Genomic DNA, 20,932 nt, shown 5'->3' on the forward strand with positions numbered 1-20,932 from the left:
TTAGAATGGCCAAAGTTGCTAACACTGAGGATGCTAAATGGTGGTAAGGATGTGAAGCAACAGGAACTCTCATTGCCAGTGGGAATGCAAAATGGTGCAGCCACTTTGGAAGATAGTTTATGGGTTTCTTTTTTTTTTTTTTTTTTTTTTTTTTTTATTATATTATGTTAGTCACCATACAGTACATCCCCGGTTTCCGATGTAAGGCTCGATGATTCATTAGTTGCTTATAACACCCAGTGCACCATGCAATACGTGCCCTCCTTACTACCCATCACCGGCCTATCCCAGTCCCCCACCCCCCTCCCCTCTGAAGCCCTCAGTTTGTTTCTCAGAGTCCATAGTCTCTCATGCTTCATTCCCTCTTCTGATTACCCCCCCCCTTTCTTTATCCCTTTCTTCCCCTACCGATCTTCCTAGTTCTTATGTTCCATAGATGAGAGAAATTATATGATAATTGTCCTTCTCTGCTTGACTTATTTCACTTAGCATTATCTCCTCCAGTGCCGTCCATGTTGCAGCAAATGTTGAGAACTCATTCTTTCTGATAGCTGAGTGATATTCCATTGTATATGTGGACCACAACTTCTTAATCCAGTCATCTGTTGAAGGGCATCTCGGTTCCTTCCACAATTTGGCTATTGTGGACAATGATGCTATGAACATTGGGGTGCATATGGTCCTTCTCTTCACTACGTCTGTGTCTTTGGGGTAAATACCAGTAGTGCAATGGCTGGGTCATAGGGTAGCTCAATTTTTAACTTTTTAAGGGACCTCCACACTGTTTTCCAGACTAAACATACTCTTACTATGTGATCGAGCTACTGCCCTCCCTGGTACTTACCAAAAGGAATTGAAAACTTACATCCACACAAAAGTCTACAGCTATAAACATGCTAACATTTATAATTATTTATTTATAATTGCCAAAACTTGTAAGCAACCAAGATGTCCTTCAGTAGGTGAATGGATAAATAAAACTGTTGTGCATACAGACAAAGGAATTTTATTCAGCAGTAAAAAGAATGGAGCCATCAAGTCATGAAAAGACATGGAGGAATCTTAAATGCATATAATGAAGTGAAAGAAAGCAATCTGAAAACACTACCTATTGTGTGATTCCACTGTATGACATTCTGGAAAACGCAAAACTATGAAGAAAGTAAAATGATCAGTGGTAGCCAAGGTTTGGGGAGGTGGGGATGAATAGGTGAAACAGAGGATTTTTAAGACAGTGAAAATACTCTGTATGGTACTATAATGGGTTTATGTCATTATAAATTTGTCCAAACCCATAGAATGTAGAATACCAAGAATGAACCCTAATGTAAACCATGGCCTTTGGGTGATTGTGATGTACCATCAGGTTCATCAGTTGTATCAAATGTACCCCTCACTCCTGGTGAGGGAGTGATAATGGGGGAAGCTATGCATGTGTGGGGGCAGAGAGTATATGGGAAATCTCTATACTTTCCTCTCAATTTTGCTATGAACTTAAAAGTGCTCTAAAAAAGTAGTCTTGGAAAAAAAAAAAGAACTTGGTGCTTCATGTCACTCTCAGAATAGATAGGAAATTAAATTTCAACCTGGAATTAAATAATGATTTCCTTTTATGATGTAGGAGTTTATGTTGCTCAATTGATTTTTCAGGAAAGTGGGAGGAGAATTATCTGACTCACATTAAAATTACAAGAACTGCATGTAATTGTAATACAACAAGGTTTTATTTAATAACTATTATTAAAATAAGTCAGGGGCTGCGCTATGTGTTTTGTATGTGATATTCCCTGCACCTCTGAGTTAGATTATTCTATTCTCATTGTACAGATAAGAAAACTGAGGCATTCCTTAGTTTTCAGATGGTCCATTAACATTTCCTACCATGCACAAATTCTGCATTGATGAGAACTGTGATACCAGGCAACTTCATTTCTTTTTTTTTTTTTAATATTTTATTTATTTATTCAACAGAGATAGAGACAGCCAGCCAGAGAGGGAACCCAAGCAGGGGGAGTGGGAGAGGAAGAAGCAGGCTCATAGTGGAGGAGCCTGATGTGGGGCTCGATCCCGTAACGCCGGGATCACGCCCTGAGCTGAAGGCAGACGCTTAACCGCTGCGCCACCCAGGCACCCCCCAGGCAACTTCATTTCTAATAGGTAAAAGAGCCACCTCCTTAAATTTAGTGTAATCCTTTCTAGGCCAAAAGAATTTATGCTTTGAATTCTACTCAAAGGCTTTGAGAGTCCTAATAGAGGAGAGGTAGGTAGGGTACATGATAGAAGAGGCAGATTTCATCTCATAGTGTACTGTCTAGGAAGATGGATTGGAAACATAAAGAGCTAATACCACCAAAGATTTTCTTTACTAGGTTATCTTTTGTACATTAATTATACAGAAGAGCCTGCTTAAATAGATACTCGTGCTATAGAATGTTTCTTTTAAGAGACAGTCCTTTTCCTTACTCTGCACTTGAGTTGGGAGATATTATCAGAGCTCTATCAGGGAGATAAGTTGATACAAAGACAAAGTTTATTTCATTTGTAGTATAAGCTTATTCATTTAACTGACCAGTGAATCATTGTGTAGGATAGCATGTCACTGTGATACAGTCAGATCACCCCTGTAATTAACCCATGCTATAGTTTTAAATCAGATATCCATGAAAACTGCTGTAACTGCAAATTTTAAGATAGCTTTTATTTATGCATCTACCTCACTGTATAAGTTAATATAACCCAATTGTCTTTTGCTAGATATTCACTTTAATAGCATTCATAAATAAATATTACCTAGTGTATAAAACCAGCTGGGGAATCTTTCATGTTTCTCTATAACGCCATTGAAGACAACTATCCCCAAATAACTATGTAGAGAAAAATGCATTATTTTTCAAACTTAAAATATTTTTATTTTTCTCTAATTTTTAGGTACTGTTTGGTCTTACTGCTACGCACATCTTGCATGGATGACAACTGAATTTTTTCCTTTAAAAAAAAATGTTCTTTTTAAATCAAGATGGGAAGAATAAGCAATCAAGGGATTGACTGCTGCATACCAGTGCTGTGCCTTGTTATTCATATGATTTCATTTAATCTTCCCAACTGGGAGCTAAAATAGTCCTGTTTTCAGACAGTTGCCAACAACTTCCTTTCTATTCGCTCTCTGTATAATGAAAGAATGGGAAAATCTAGTGTTTGCATGTATTTTTTTTCTCTCTTTATAGCTTCCCTAAACTTGTTTCTTGTTTATGCAAACAGGTCCTCTTTTTCCTGAGTAATTGTTTTTCACGTTTGAAGGTATTACACAGCTTTTATCCAGTCCTAGGTTTTGCTATCCTTCCACCCACCTGTACAGCGGGAGCATAGGTCACAATTACGGAAAGTGAATTCTGTTCTCTTGGTAGTCATTGCTGCTACCTAATTTGACTTAGGTCCCTCTCATTACTTAAAAGTTTCTGAAATCAGTCTTTCTGGAAATTAATTTGGTTGGTTCTCTTCTATCCTTTGTTTGTTCTCCTTCACCACTTCCAGCTAGATTTTCCTTTCCTTTAAATGTCAAACAAATTCTTATATTTCATGGTCAACAAATTTGATGCTTGTATTCATTGGATCCAGTAAAATAAATTCAACAGTTTTCCTTAATGCTACCCACACATGTGCATGCATGCACGCATGCTGCATTAAAATAAATCAATGTAAACAATTGTGATTCTCTTTCAGAAACACGATGGCCATTTTACAGTCATCCAGTTGGTCGGTATGCTCCGAGGCATTGCATCAGGAATGAAGTATCTTTCTGATATGGGTTACGTTCATCGTGATCTAGCAGCTAGGAATATATTGGTCAACAGCAACTTGGTATGCAAAGTTTCTGATTTTGGTCTCTCCCGGGTGCTGGAAGATGATCCAGAAGCTGCTTATACAACAACTGTAAGTTTACATGTTCTTTTCCAATATAGGTTGCTTACTTATATTGTTTTTAATATTATAAGAATAATTCTGTTTTTGCTTTCCTAATTTTCTGCTTGCACTTGTATTTTCCAAATTTAACATCATCGTTCAGTTGAGAAGTATATGCTTTATCTGAGTGCTTGGTCAAAAAAGCAAAACAACAACAACAACAAAAACCTTCTTGTATATATGGTTGTTTTCTTTCTTCCATTGTACTGGGACTTTAATATCATGCCTGAGGTCCAAGTCTTGATTGCCACAACAAATCTGCCTTTGCTCGAGGTATTCTTGATGCGTAATAATTATCTCTTTTAAATGGAGTTCTGTATAGGCCAGTGGTGAACCAGTTAAGTTAGTGCTAGTGAAAAACCAATGATTATGAAATGACTTTTTTTTTTTCCTCATAGCAAATGTTACAGAATGACCTGATCATTCTTACAAATGAGCAAGATAGGTTTCTCTGGAGATATATAAGTAGACTCTCAACTTTTTTCTGAATGATACTTGGGGGGAATTTGAGCAGGAATAAAAAGCTAAAACTTTAGGACCAAACTATCATCGTATATTATATGATCTAAACTTAATTCATGAATAGTTTAAGCATTTCTGAATGCCCCAAAACCAGTTCATTCCACTGACCTTTTTGGTTATTGTTTCAAGGATTTCAATCTCCGAGTCTTTCTTCAGCTATCCGAAAGCTAATAATTTGTAAAACTATACAACATTCTGTTATTTTTTCAAACAAAACCTTCACCATTGACTCATTTGACAGTCACCTTCAATGAAAAGTAAGTCAGTAAAATTATTCAGGATCTTTTTATCCTCTCCTCTTTCTCTAACCTTACACATTATTGTAGAAGAGGCAAATCCATTGTTTAGTTCCCTTTTATTTCATTTTCTATTAGATTGTTTTGAAATTCACTGTATTCAATTACTCCGGAAGAGATACAGGTTTAATATTATGAGTAAAACATATTATGCCCTTACTAAATTTGCACTGTAGAAATGCTCTATATTACTTTATTGATGATATTTTCACTAATTTTCCAACAAATAAATTTAGTGCTAAGGAAAATAAATTAATCTCTGAGAGCCTGGCATATAAAGTAGCAGTATCTATTGATCTTTTAGTTTGACCAAAAACCTCCATAAAAATAAAAGTCTAACATGTCTGAAAATAAATTGCTCATTTCAGGAAAAGCAGTATTTCCAACTCCATTTTCTAATTGGAAAATGTCATAATTTTTTTCATTTTTTTCAAGGCCTTCTTTTCTTTTTATAAATGTATAACTTGAATCACCTTCTCAAGTTACAGAGCGATGTAGATAAGATTTTTCTATTACGCATATTATTTCCAACATTGGAGAATAGTGTTTAAAATTATTATATAAATTTTATACAATATAATATTAATAAAAATTCCAACAATATGACCTAAAAGAACAAAATAATATGGAATAAAGCATAAAATAGGAAATAACTACTACACTTTTTGTATCCCTATATGATATAATGGAAATTACTATTAAATAATATTTTAACTGCTTTTTAAAATGGGAAGCTCATAACTAAATTTACATACTAATAAAACTGTCAGGGTAACCCAGATGTTGAAGAATATATAGGTTTTATTGTGTCAGATTTGAAATCCAGATTCCAGGCATGTTCTTCTGTCTTATATGATTATAGAGACTGAGAGGCCTAGAACAGTGTTATTTTATATAAATCTGACTACAGAATTAAACATCAAGCTAGGTAACCAGAATATTAATGTTCCAGAAGTGCCTCTTAAAAGCTATAGATTATGTCTTAATTAAGAAATAAGCTTCTGAAGTTAAGAGGCATCAGTTGAATGGTAAATAACGTAATTAAGCACTTTTTAAAAATTATTTTTATTTATTTTTTATTCCACTATAATTAATGTACAGTGTTATATTAGTTTCAGGCATACAATGCAGTGATTCAACAATTCTATGCATTACTCAGTGCTCATCACAATAAGTGTACTCTTAATCCCCTTCACCTATTTCACCCAACCCCCCACCCACCTCCCCTCTGGTAACCACCAGTTTGTGCTATATATTTAAGAGTCTGTTTTTTTCTTTTTCTTTGTTTTGTTTCTTAAATTCCACATATAAGTGAAATCATATGGCACTTGTCTTTCTCAGACTGACCTATTCCACTGAACATTTTACCTTCTAGATCCATCATGTTTTTGCAAATGGCAAGATTTCATTGTTTTTTATGGCTGAGTAATATTCCATTGTATGTATATACCACACCTTTTTTATCCATTCATCTACCAGGGGACACTTGAGTTTTTTCTTGGTTATTTTAATTAAGGTGGCAATAAACACAAGGGTGCATATGTCTTTTTAAATTAGTGTTTTCATATTCTCTGGGTGAATAGCCAGTACTGGAATTACTGGATCATGTGGTATTTCTATTTTCAGTGGCTACACCACTTTGCATTCCCACCAACAGTGCACAGGGGTTCCTTTTTCTCTACGTCTTTGCCAACACCTGTTGTTTCTTTTGTTTCTGATTTTAGCCATTCTGACAAGTGTGAGATGGTATCTTACTGTGGCTTTCATTTGCATTTACCCAATGATGAATGACGTTGAGCATCTTTTCATGTGTCTGTTGGCCATTTGTATGTCTTCTTTGGGAAAATGTCTGTTCATGTCTTCTGCCCACTATTTGTTTTTTTGGTGTTGAGTCATATTAAGTTATTTATATGTTTTGGAAATTAACCCCTTATCAGATATGTCATTTGCAAATATCTTCTCCCATTAAGTAGGTTGTCTTTTTGTTTTGTTGATTATTTCCTTTACTGTGCAAAAGCTTTTTATTCTGTTATAGTTCCAATAGTTTAATTTTGCTTTTGTTTCCCTTGCCTTTCTAAACATATCTAGAAAAATGTTGCTATGGCCAATGCCAAAGAATTATTACCTGTGCTCTCTCCTAAGATTTTTATGGTTTCAGGACTCATATTTAAGTCTTTCATCCATTTTGAGTTTATTTTGTGTAGGGTATAAGAAAGTGGTCCAGTTTCACTCTTTTGTATGTACCTGTTCGGTTTTCCCAACACCATTTGGAAGAGACTGTAATTAAGAACTTAAAAAAAAAAAAATCTCAGGAATACCTAACCTTTCAAAGGCTCCTAAAGTACAAAATATCATATTTGACTTTATAATGAATTTGACCATTTAATATTTGAAACAGCAGCACTCATGCCTTCAAAGAGCTTACGCTTTCACAGGGTGGATTCATGCTTTCTAGCTATTCAGCACATTAAATGTTAACATACAGGCCTGAAAAAGAAATATGGAATTAGGAAAAAGCAGAGGTCTGGAGAAGACTTTACAAAAAGCTAAAATTTGAACCAAATATTAAAAACTTTCATTAGACAGACTGTTAGGGAATTCAGATAAAGGAAACAGAAAAAGGAAAAAAGATACAGAAATTTGGGGAAGTAAAGGGACATGTTGATGGAAATGTGGACAGTTTGGAACAGAGGAGAGGAGCAGTAGACAACCCAGTTTTCTAAGGGGTAATTGCGAAGTTAGTTGGGTCGCACTTCAAGAAATTGAAGGTTTTCTATAGCAATTAAGAGACAGACATTGATTTATTTAAATAGGGGAATGACAAAACACATGCATGTATTAGATGATATTATTGATGAAGGAGGGAAGGATTGAAGGACAGGAGGAATGGTTACAGGAAACCAGTTAAGGCATTATTGCTATAGACCAGAAAGGCCATATGGCTTTAATTAGGGCAGTGGCAATTGGAATAAAGAGGAGGGCAGAGAATTGAAAAATATACTATGGATATACAATTTACAAGACTCAATAACTAATTAGATATGAGTTATAAGAAGGAAGAAGGATTTAAAGATGACACCAGTATGTTTAGAAGAAACAACTAGTTGGTTGAGATGCTATTAATCAATTCAGAGGATCCCTGTTAGAGATGGCCTGGCTAATGGCATTAGATTACAAAGCAAAATTATAACAAAGGGTCACAGGCACTCTGATTCAAAGTCATCAAGGTAATGGCAGATTGAGAATTGGCATTCTGTTGCAATTGTGTGTAAAATGTTTAGGACTTTATATAAATGTACTTAGACTCCAAACTCTTTTTCTCTTTCCTTTTAAAAGAAGGAGATGCTTAGAAAACTTCATTGCCTAGTGAAGGCATACTTCAATTCAAACAAACCCTATACAACAAAATACAGGAGAATAGTCATTTATATGAAATTATTCTTTGTTTTATCAAACCATTTACATGAAAATAACTGTAAAGTGCAAGCTCCCTTGATACATTTTTAAAGTATAATTTTCTTTTTTAAAGTGTTATCTATAACTTTCTTAGAATATATCTTTTATCTTAAATGATTTTGACTTTTTCTCTTACTGCGTAACTATAATTTTTACTTCCTCGTTCTTTATAAATGTTTTTATGATCTGCATCAGGAAGAGTTTGGAGGAGAGGGAGCCTTGTGAAGGGTTTTAAAAACAGGAAAACATCATGGATAAAGATCTTTTTGTAGTCTTCAAGAAAATAATTCTTAGAATAAAAGCATGCTACATGGAAACTATCCCTTCCTAATCAAAATAGGAGCAGAGTAAATAGATATTTTCCAGTAAGATGACTTTGCCAATTTAGAGAGCCACATATCAGAGCAAAGAGCAGTAAGAACTGGTTAAAAAAAAAAAAAAAAAGGCTGGAAAGCTAGAGTGACCAGTGTCACCTATAGCACTGACCTGATCAGCCCAGGGCAGATGAGCAGAATGGCCACTGGAGCCAAAATGACCGGACCAGAAAGAGATGTGACAAGAGAGATTTTTTTTGCCAACAATTAGTAAGTTCATTAGGGCCTTATTTCGAAGACACATACATGTAATAAATAAGAACATATTATTTACATTATAAAATACACTAAAATAAAGAAGAATGAGATTTATGACAAATGTAAGTAGAAATTCTAGTATGTCTTCCTACAACTTAAGAGTGTTTTGCATGTTCTGTTTCAGATCTAAGACCTATTCAGTCAGCATGTATTCAACAGAGTTTATTATGGAGTGAACATATTTAAGGTCCATATTAGTCGAGAGCCAATAACCAAAAATAAAGGGATTCTTGAGAATGGATAAATGACTACCCAGAGAGAGGACCAAGAGTAACCAAATACAGTAAAACATAATAAAACCAATAGGTGTGTGGACAGCACGAGTGGGCAACGCAGCACGAAAGGCAACAATAGTAGTAGCAGATTTTCCTGGTAAGCCCTGAGCTAAAATACATCAAGCCTTTGCAAAGGGACCTTAAGAACTGGTAATGGCATGAAAACCAAGAAATGTGCATGGAGGCTAAAGACAGAAGGACAAAAATGTACGAAAGTAGGATCTAGACGAGGACTAAGTTCTTGTTTTACATCCCAATTCTATGAATAGCTTAACAGGCATTTAGTGAGGGAAGATTGCTGAATGATTATTGAACCACACCTGACAATACGTACACAACTATTGATATGTGGCTAACTTAATCATACACTGTTCACTGAGTTTGAGTTGTTCTCATTTGATTACAAGGTCTTCTGCCTGTTAATAATTTAGGTGCTGAGAAATCTCTTCCTTTTCTGAATCTTGATTCACATTCACATGGACGGTTGTTTTGTATCCAGTTCCAAGGGAGGGACTCTCTCTCATAAGCAACCAGTCTTAAACTTACCTTGAAAATGTTAAGACTGTGCTCCCAATTATGGAAATGAGGTCCTATTTACCTAAAAAGAACATTAAAAGATATGTTACGGCTCACACTGATCTGTTCTAGGGATAGGTTTTATTTCAAATATAATGGCAGTCACAGTATGAATTTTTTTAAATTATAATGAGTAACTCCTTATATTTTAAAGATCAACATAAAATGGAAGAATTATTTTATCACAGTATCTGCTAAAAACTCTGAGATTCTTTGACTCTAACTTCCAATTGTGTTCATTTTATGTTATCCAAGGCAAATTTTGCTTTTGTCTTTGACAGCAGCAATTCCATATAAGTACTTTCTTGGTGGAAATATGGAGACTCACAATTGACAAAACATAATCTACCTAGTCACAATTCTGTTAACATCTTAAATCTATTTACTTTGCATCCATAAGACTTCTTCCAAGCTGCAACTCTTAAATTCCCCTATTCTATGTAAGATATGAGAAAAGTCAAATCTCCTCTTGATCTAAAAAGTCATGGTCTATACCCAATGTGGAGCTAATTATAGCAAATAATGGAGCAGCATGAGGGGGACTTATTACTGTGTATTCCAAAGTTGGGGAAAATCTAAATAACCTTCCTCCTTTACCTAATTCAAGTGCTTACAAATTGGACTTTCTGAAGTGAATTTTTAAATCTTGAAACATGTTTTAAGAATAAATATTTTTGGTAAAGGTGAGATAAAAAAATCATTTTTGATCATATGCTATTCTGCCTTTAAGTGCTTTAATACGAGTAATTAAGATTTGCCTGGAGATCATGCTTAACCTGCTAATAAAACATGCTCAGAGTTTCCACTCATTTTTCTATATTTTAAATAAAAGATTTACTGTAAAAAGTTTTGCAGTAGAAAAATTTTAAATGCTCTTACTTAAAATCATATATGTGATGCACCGACTAAAAGAACTTGTATGGAGAATGTTTCTAATTTCTTAGATTTTGAAAAATAAAGCTTCATCTTTAGAAATCCTACTACTCTGTCAAGTCGTGGATAGTAGAGGTGACATTATGCTAAGATATTGCATTTGGTAAAATGCATCTTATACTAAGTCTACCCAAGATGAACCAGGGCCAACCAGAAGAATAATTTTTATTTCAATTGTTCCTTCAGATTGAGCCAAGCTAGAAATAGAGGGGCTATGACTGCTTCAGACACAAAGGCAGACCCTTAGGTAGGTGATTGTGAAGCCTACTAGCCCCCCAAAAAGCAACATATAGTAGCATAAACAGAATATAAGGACAGTCTCCTGCACAGAATTCACTGCAAAATTAAAGGAAATGGCAGTTTCTTCTAGGCAAATATAAATTCAGTAGCCTGAGAATAAAGGAAAAAAGTAACAAAAACAGCAACATTATCAGAACGCTGTAACATGAAGATTTAAATACCTCTTTTTTCAATAAAAAGATGATGAACAAATAAACCTGGGAAGAATGAAAAACAATAAAATCCTGGTGAGAAGAACCAAATTCATCACTAAGAAAAGAATTATGCCATTTGGAAAAAACAACTAAATGACTCTTCACAAAAAAATAGTTCCCACTTGGCAGACAGTACGATAGCAGTCGGTCAAAATCAGTCTAATACAGAGACCGTTAACAATTAACTGAAGAGGAAGAAATCAATGTGCCAATATTGCGTTTCCTAATTTCAAAGGAAAAGACATGCCCTTGAACCAGCAAGTGCTTGATGGACTAATTCATGAGAAGAAAATCTGACAGTTTTTATTTACCTTTGTCAATATAAGCTTTTTGTAAATTCTAATGTTCTAATGTGTAGAAACTATACTCTCAGAAATGCGTGTCTCTCCACTTTGAGTCGAAATGGCCAGAAACCAAATCCCCAACAGTGGGGATGAAGGGCAGCAAAGCTTTATACTAAACCAAAGAGAATATGTGTTAAATGCAAAGTGAGGGTCTTCTTCAATAACTGTTCAAGAGGTGAATGCCACACGCACCAGCTTGGATCACAGGCTCAGAGACCCAAAATCTGAATGAGTTGTCTGCAGTGGTTGTATCAGAAGGACACGAAACTTCTTTGAAATGTACTGCTTGGGTGAATTGACAACGGCACATCTTGAGCATAATATGGAAATGGCAATCAACAATACCAGAGGAAATTAATATTTAAAGAATCATTTCCTGAAAAAGCCTCATCTCTGAAGCTTAGGAAACAACAGTTTGTGATCATTACAGAGCCATTTGTAGTAAAACAAATGAAAAAGATTTGAAGATTATCGGACACAGAGGAGAAAAGTACTGAACAAACAGATAGCTCTATCAGAAATCTGGAAGACAGAGAGGACCATCTAGCTAAGTCATGCATCCCATTAAGAAGCCAAGCCATGCTTTGGGAAAACCTCCATTTGCCATTTGTGCAAAGCATCTACAAAAACGTGCGCTCTGTCTTTCCAATATGCATTTTAAAGAAAAGACCCTAAGGCCTTAGACCTGGAAAGGCATTTTTTTTTTTTTTAATCTAGAAAGGCATTATTGAAAATAAGAGACCACTGAGAAACTTTCTGTTTAACATTCAAGGTTTGGTGTGTGACTTCCAAGTAATTTTTGTTTTGTTAAAGTGATGAATTCCTTTAAATGTGCATAAAACTCTGGAGAACATGAGAGTTATCATTTACATTTTTCAAAGGCTTTCCAGCACCTAAAATAATATTTTATTTAATGGCTTCTTTCATTAATTGCTGATAATTAAAACAGTAAGAAAAGGGTAGAAAGTGACTGAAACTCTAAGAACATTTTTTCAGTAAAATTACATTTATTTCTTCTCCAATATCACTGTTAATCACAACCCTTCACATAAGTGAACCTAAAATAATCTTTAACACATCAGAAAGAGATGAGAAAATTGCAATAGAAAGCAACAAATGTAACAAACAGCGAAGCACTTACAACAAAGAGTCACAGAGGGGAAAATTCTGTTTTAAAGTCTCTGAGCGGGGCGCCTGGGTAGCGCAGTCGTTAAAGCGTCTGCCTTCGGCTCAGGGCGTGATCCTGGCATTCCGGGATCAAGTCCCACATCGGGCTCCTCCGCTGGGAGCCTGCTTCTTCCTCTCTCACTCCCCTGCTGTGTTCCCTCTCTCACTGGCTGTCTCTCTGTCACATAAATAAATAAAATCTTTAAAAAAAATAAATAAATAAAATAAAGTCTCTGAGCACATCCTGTTGAAAGCTTTAAGCACAAAAGGATGCCTACAGCATAGATAAGATACAAGACAAATGGTTCATAAAATCACATAATACATAAAATGTTAATACCTACAAACATCTGAAGTACATGCAGTCCTTCTAACTGCTAATCAATGACGAATAATCAAATGTCAGTCACCGTTCTCAAAGTATTCAACATACACCTGATGATTAACCAAGAACCACAGGAAATACCAGGTGCTGTTTGTTTTTGTGTTTGCAACATCCAACACTGTCTAATTCAGAGTTAGTCTCCCTGCTCCCAGTGATTTTAGAACAAACCCGGACTAAATGGATTTACTGAGAAAGATCAATCAGCAGATGTTCAGCAAGCAGAAAGTACAGAGCTCACTGGCCCATCTTGCTTGTGCAGAAAAAAGACAAAGTAAGACAGTAAACACAAAGCTGCTGACTTTAAACCTAGAGTTTCAAAGATACCACCTGAAGAAATAAAGTCATTACTAATGCTTAATTGTGGGTTTCATCTCTGATGTTGAAAGAATGCTTTTTTGTTGTTGACAATAAAAACTAGAAAGAAAGATGTTACAAATGCCGGATAAATCACATGAAAGCTCTGTGGAAAAGCTTACTAATTCCCAGTGTAAAAAGCTTCCCATCAATGGCAAATAAATTGAATAAGGTTATCAGTTATTTATACTGTTTGTAGTCGACCCCATTAGCTGCCTACTTGACCTCTCTTGTCATCTCTTCCTTGCTAATAAAATCTTCAAATTTGGATGTTTTTAATGAGCTCGGGTCTAAGAAATAAATCATGATTTAGGTAAGCCAGTTATATTTATACTGTTCTCCTTTGACACTTAAATTTTACACTTTGGTCACTTAAAAAGAAAGGAAAGTGAGAATGACAACTTCGGGAAGAATTTCCAGTTGAGGTTTACCAGAAACAATATAGAATTAAGAGCTGTGTAGTACTGGCCCTTGCTTTTCTTTATTGCCTTGAATATAGTTTTGGAAGGACATCGTGCTTAGAGCTGTGACATGTGGCAACAAGCCGAAGGAGACAAACCCAGAACTGAGGATGGCCAAGAAGGGAAATCAGAAGAACCGAGTTCATGATGTGGGGATATCGTACAGTAGTACAGCGTCTGACCACAAAGGGCCTGGTTCTCCGATGGAACTGTTGCACTTCTGTATCAATCCAACCATTTGTGATGTACAAGTGGAAACCACTACTCCAGTCATTTGCTTATAATTTAATTAAGTGCCTTATTTGCTTGAGTTCCTGAGAATTGGGCATTCTATAACTCTATGACTTGTAACCCAAAGACATTCGGATACAGTAATCAATAGAAAACCTCCATATTAATAGAGAACGTAAATAGAAAAATGACAAAATGAACGTTTAAGTAAAATATCACCTCAGTCATACAAACTGAATAGACTAGGCAGACTGTAAATATACAGTTAGTTTGAAGATGCAGTTATAACTTATTCATTTCACATTTATTTCTTAATATTATTAGATAACAAGTTGGATAATAGAGCTAAAAGTGCTTAGGATCTGGGAAGAGAACAGACATTAAGTATTCATGCTATTGAATGTATAGTTAAAATCTGATATTTATACAGCACATGTTTACTGAGTGTCTGCTACGTGCCCAATACTGTTCTAGGCATGGAGATATTCCAATAAACACGCTTTTCTCATGGAATATACAGTCTTGAGCATGGCAGGAACAAAAATAATGAAGTTATTTTTTAAAAAAGGGAATCTCATTTCAGATAGTGATAAATACTGGATATATAACATACTTTTTCATTTTTTTATAATTTTTTAAAAATAAAAGTGAGTAGCTACCTTGGAAGGCATGTTCAGGAAATACCTCTTTAATGAGGTGGTATTTGAAATGAAACCTGAAAATTATAAGGCTACAAACCAAGGGAAGATCTGAAGCCAAATGTTCTAAGATGGAAACAAATACAGATCCTAAGGTGGGGACAAGCTTGGCATAGTTTAGGACTAGGAATAAGGCCAGGATGGTTGACATATTGGGAGGTAAGAAAGAAATAAAGACAGAGGTCCAGATCCTACAGAAACTCAAAAGTCATGGAAAGAAGTAGACATTTATTCTAATTGCAGAGGGAACCCACTGGAAGATTCTAAGCAGATGATGACATAACAATTTGTGTTTTTAAGAGCTCACTCTGCCTATATGTTGAGAATGAATTAATTGTAGAGGGTCAAGGGGAGAGAGAGCAAGGAGAATTATTCATACCACCTTAGACAGGTAATGATGGTAGCTTGATATAAACTGACCATAGAAAAAATGAAGAGTGGTGGGGAGACTTGGGACATCTCGTGTCAATAGCTTTGCCTAGATGTGTGTGTGTGTGTGTGTGTGTGTGTGTGTGTGTGTGTGTGTGTGTGTGTGTTAAACAGATAAGGAAATTGAGGCTCAAAGAAATTAAGTGGTGTACACAAGTCACATGGCTCTTACATTGGAAACGATGTCAATTAACCATTGCAGTAATGACAAGTTAAGAGGAAGTGTCTGTCCCACAATTGAATCTTCCTCCTCTTCCAGTACTTCCCACTGCAAATTCTCTTCTGTCATTTGCACACTCCCCTCTATCTCTTATCTCTGAGACCCATGCCAAACGCAGTAGATAGTAGTAGTTGAAAGTCTTTGAAGATTGAGAAATAAAGAGGTTGATCTCTTAGTCTTTGGTGATCCAACTTTTGCTTATCAAATTTTTAAAATTATTCTGCAATGAATATTTTAGTTTTATGATAAAAGAAAAAAATGTTATAAAAATAGAGAAATAGCTCCTGGCAGAGTTCCAAATATCTTTCTGATCAGTATATTTAATGTTTCTACATGGTATTATTAGTGACTGAACAGTGTGTTTGTGCAATTGTTTGAATGCAACTTCTCTGATCAAAAAGATGGCTGAAGGTTGTAACACTGTGCTACATTTATTTTTAAACGAAAAAGAAGATTAAGGAAATGAAAATTATGATTACTGATTTTAGAAATGGAATTCTGGGCAATATTCCAAGAAACCTCAGATTCTGCCTCAGGATTTCAAATTCAATACCTATTTGTCTTTGTCACCCCAGGGCCTACCATTAAGACCCACAGTCATCAACTTTTCCAAGCCTATAAACAATCATTAAGAGATCAAAAGCTAGAGAAAGCACTACAGAATCTTGGAGTCTGCTTTTAAAAGACATAAAATTGAATTTCAAACATTACAAAAATGTATTAATACCCTTGTTAAGAAAATGCTTTTTCTCCCATTTATTCATTTTCTCACCTGGCTATCCCTTGCTTTGTTTATGCTAGCTTACTTATGATTTGGGTTTTCATAGGACAAACATTTGCAGCCATGGCTCATTACAGGAAAGCAAAAGAGGACCACTGAAAAGGTGGCTGCAAAGAGTTTTCCCCAAACTCACTCTTGGGCTTCTCTCTGCAAAGATTAGCTCTGAATGCATCCACGATCCATCAGTATTTTCATATATTCAGATCATGACTTGTTCAAATTAACATAAACACAGAAAGTTTCACTGTACCTAGCTTTGCCTCTTTAAACTTGCAATAAGAACAGGGTGTTATTATATGAAGCATGCACATTATTCAGTTGTTTAACCATGCTCTTAATCAGTGTATAATATGTGTCACAAATAGGCAGCTGCTAGATGAATTATACATAAAGATAATGTTTTCTAGATTACTCTTGCCTGTATATGTTGCATAATTTAGGTCCCAACACATTCTGGTCCTTAATTCTCTTCTTTTTATAGAAACCGAATTATTACCTTTTTCTTTTTAGTGGTTCAAAAGTTTATTTTTCACATATGCTATACAAGTAAAATCTCTTTAAGGGAAGGCAACATTTTTAATGTAAGTATTTATACCATTTATTTTTTATAAAAGCTGAGATTTCTTTTTCTTTAGAAAAGTTTTCTGATTGCAACTCCTAAGTTGCAAATACATTTGCTTTTAAAGATAATTGCTACTTAAAGAAAGACAGATTCAATAGAACTACGCTGTACTCTAACATAAAGTAATAGCTAACAAAGTCAAGGGGTAAGCTGTGTATTCTTCATGCCACCCTCCATGGAGTTCCATAATCAAGGCATTTCAATACACCAATGTGTATATGGAATCATTAAGTATGGAGAAAACGCTATAGACATAATATGGTAGAAAGACAGTGGATTATCAACTTGGAGCTGTAATTTTAATCTCATTTTGGCAATAATTCAGTGAATAAACATGGATCATCAATTTAAAATCCTCGTGCCTCAATTTCCACATCTTGAATAGAATTAATAAAGCTGTCCACTCTCCACTTCATAGAAATGTTGTAACAGCCAATAAGATAATGAACAAACTCAAGTGGGGAGCCTGGGTGGCTCAGTCAGTTAAGCATCTGCCTTTGGCTCAGGTCATGGTCTGGAGATCCTGGATCCGGATCCCTGCTCAGCAGGAAGTCTGCATCTCCTTCTCTCTCTGCTCCTCCCTCCCCGCCTCCGGCCCACCCCACTCATGCTCTGTCTCTCTCTCAAATAGATAAGTAAAATCTTAAATAAATAAATAAAAATTTTAAAAAATAAAAATAATTACACTAAAGTATGGGTGGTAGCCTCTTTTGGGATTAACAGCATAAAAATCACCTAAGGCACTTATTTAAAAATGCAGACTCCCAGTTTCCAGCCTCGGAGATTCATTTTCATTCAGTAGGTCTGGGGGAGGAGTAGCAAGGTATGATCTGCAAATCTGGATTTTTAATAAACACCCAGGTAATTGTGAAATGAGTTATTTAAAGGCGCCATCTTGATTAAGTGCTCTAATACAATCTAGGCAAATATCCAATTATTTCTTCCACCAGCCTTACTGAAGTCACAGGCAGGTAAAATATTTGTCAGCACAGTGGGAGAGGGGATGGGAGGGGAGCGGAGGGAAGAGGTGTGGGTGATGGGAAGTTAGAGTTGCGGTTCCACTAATAAGAGAATATACCATACAACAACAATTAATAGCTTCTCCGACATTATTCTTTGAATATGTATTCCATGTAGCACAAGTATTTTGTTTACAGTTTCTCATAGAAGATAGTTTCCAGGGGCGCCTGGGTGGCACAGTGGTTAAGCGTCTGCCTTCGGCTCAGGGCATGATCCCGGCGTTCTGGGATCAAGCCCCACATCAGGCTCCTCTGCTATGAGCCTGCTTCTTCCTCTCCCACTCCCCCTGCTTGTGTTCCCTCTCTCGCTGGCTGTCTCTATCTCTGTCAAATAAATAAATAAAATATTTTAATTAAAAAAAAGAAGATAGTTTCCAGTGTAAAACATGGTTAATAATAGAAAGTGGAATACTTAGCTCTAGTGTTAATTTTACTCTCTGATACTAAGTTGGTTTTGATGGATTCAGTATTCTCCACTTTTTGCTACTTTGTTGCAGTTTCTTCTCTTTAAGATATCTGTGAGGCTTATTTCTCTCCAGTATTGACTGATGTAGAAATGTATGCCCCTCTCTGGGCATTTATTGAAGACCTGTAACATTTTGCGAACATACTTTAAACTATGATATATAGTAACTTGTGGTCAAAACATGAACAATTTTTTTTCAGATAGGAAAGTCATTTGGTTGCACCAGATGCTGAATTTTATCTCAGTCTTAAAACAATTGTGCATTTTTCAAATTATGCCATTGATTGTTTAATATATCTAAAGTCGATGGGGTTTGAAGATACTTGGAAATGATTAGGTTTTACTTGAACTCCAGTATACCTTATGGGAACTAGAAGAAACTGCTGGAATTGCAGTTTTTAGATTTTGACCTAGAATATTTCTTCTGGTTCTAAAGTGAAATTCATTCTCCACACTCAACATTAGAAACTACAGTATTCTTAGGATCACTCTATAAAAACTATACGTGCTAAGAAAAAAAAGACATAAAAGTATGATAAAAACAAAACAAAACAAACTTTCATGAAGGCATCATCAAATGATGCTTCCACCGGGAAATGATGCATTTGTATCGACATGCCCCCTTGTGGTGAATGAATGGGACACAGGGCATTTGAAAAGTTTTCTTGAAATAAGAAAAAGCAACTTTGTTTTTCTTGATTTAATATTGTCTGAGATAGAAGATGTACATTTTAATGAGCTCTGATCTACAGTGATTTTACTGATGTGTTATTGATTAAAGCTCAATAACTCTGAACCATTTACCTATAAGAACAGAGGAAAGATCAGAGAAAACTGATTGAATCCTAATATTTAACTGAGAATTTTCTCAGATTCAAGTTGAGACAAAAAATGTAGACTTTAAAATGACTTATCATTGTTCTCCTCTATAAAATCTAAGGTATAAGTGGAAGCATACAGTGAAAAAAATCAAATGTAAAATCAGAAAAAGGAGTTGCTAAAGTAAGTGAAAGCAATGTATATTTAAAACAAATCAGGTAGAAGACAGGGGTAGAGAAAAACTTGATGAAAAAGAAAAGAAGACATCAGACTTTTCATTGACATTTTTAGATTCCAGTGCTAAGTTTTCTTGCATATGAGTGAAATTCATAGTTTTGAGAATATTTAAGAGACCTTGAAGAGGCCATTTCATTAAAGGCAAGAGTGCAATGCAATGATTTTAGGAGGAGATTTAAAGAAATGAGAAATTCTACAGATTTGGGCTCAGTAGCTTATATCTGATTGATACACATAAGAGAAAAATGTAGTTAAAAACCCAACAACCTGATCAAACTCTTATTAATGAAGAGAGGAAACAGTCAAGGGTTAAACTTAAAAAGGATAATAAAATATAAAATACTCCAGGGGATTGTCTGTTGAGTCGGGAATTACCAGAAATAATAATAGCAATTGCAGGCACTACTTTGAAAAATGGTACTGATTTTATGGATATGTTTTCCCAAACCTGTTTTGGGTATGAGGATAGTAATATATAAATTAATTTTTAATAAAACAATTCTAAATTATTTTCCTGCATTACTTCAGATTATACTTTAGGTTATATAACCACAGAGTATAGACCACATTTATTCAAGTAAGAATTTCCCCATCCTAGTTTATTCAAGTACTAGAAAGAGCCCAGAAAAATATAAAGCATTTTAGCACCTAGTAAGCTCATAGGGGTGTATTTGCAAACAGTTACTTTTCTTATCCTGAAATGAGAGACTATAAGGAAGTCTCAAGATCAAATCCATTTTCTGTGATAATTTGAATTATGTTTTAGGCTAAATATCTCTATATTTTTTTAATTTCTACTCTTGAAAACTTATAAAACATTGACAAAAAGAGGATTATAATAACAATCTTAAGATATAATACCACTTATACTCCTTTTGGTATTTTGCACTGTTCTCTGGATTTTTTAAAAAATATCACTATTTACTCATTTTTCACTAATTTTCTAACTTTGAATTTTTAATGTGAATCCAGATCACATTTCCAATATAGTCTCTAATAAAAGTTTTTAAAAACTCCTCATATCCCCTACCGTCTAAATTGTAGCCATCTTGCCATTCACACTGACAGGAAACGCACCACAAGTGAATCAGAACTTTGGAATTTGAAGGGTGTTGGTACTCTCACTGTACATAGCGTGAATTTAGTTTGCCTGGAACAATGCAAGACAGAAGACAGGATAAGTGAAGTGGGCCAATTTACAAGAGATAGACAAACAAGAATGAGAAAAACAAAAATGAAATATGAATGTGGCAGAATGTGACAGAAATGTGCCCCATTAGAACAGGATGCTGTGGGGTGTAGTGCCTGCCTGATTTTGCCTGCACTGTCCCAGAATCTCAGCTGTCACATCAGGGAGGGTCTGCCAGTGAGGGTATCAACAGTTGACAATACCTGGAGAGTATTCGTCAATTCTGGATTCTTTGGGATGACCAAAGGATTACTTTAAAAATCCTGAACCCAGGGGCGCCTGGGTGGCACAGCGGTTAAGCGTCTGCCTTCGGCTCAGGGCGTGATCCCGGCGTTATGGGATCGAGCCCCACATCAGGCTCCTCTG

General features: G+C 35.3%; 1 protein-coding gene across 1 annotated transcript in view; it reads left to right on the forward strand.

Annotated features, from left to right (window-relative positions):
* EPHA6 (EPH receptor A6) overlaps positions 1–20,932 on the forward strand; it is an 829,344-nt gene that overhangs the window by 728,357 nt on the left and 80,055 nt on the right. The window contains exon 14 of the mRNA XM_040621133.1: positions 3,721–3,930. Within this exon, the coding sequence (XP_040477067.1) occupies positions 3,721–3,930 (210 nt within the window). The remainder of the gene's footprint in view (positions 1–3,720; positions 3,931–20,932) is intronic.

The sequence above is a fragment of the Ursus maritimus genome, unplaced genomic scaffold, assembly GCF_017311325.1.
Source record: "Ursus maritimus isolate PB19 unplaced genomic scaffold, ASM1731132v1 scaffold_4, whole genome shotgun sequence".
NCBI classification, from domain to species: domain Eukaryota; kingdom Metazoa; phylum Chordata; class Mammalia; order Carnivora; family Ursidae; genus Ursus; species Ursus maritimus.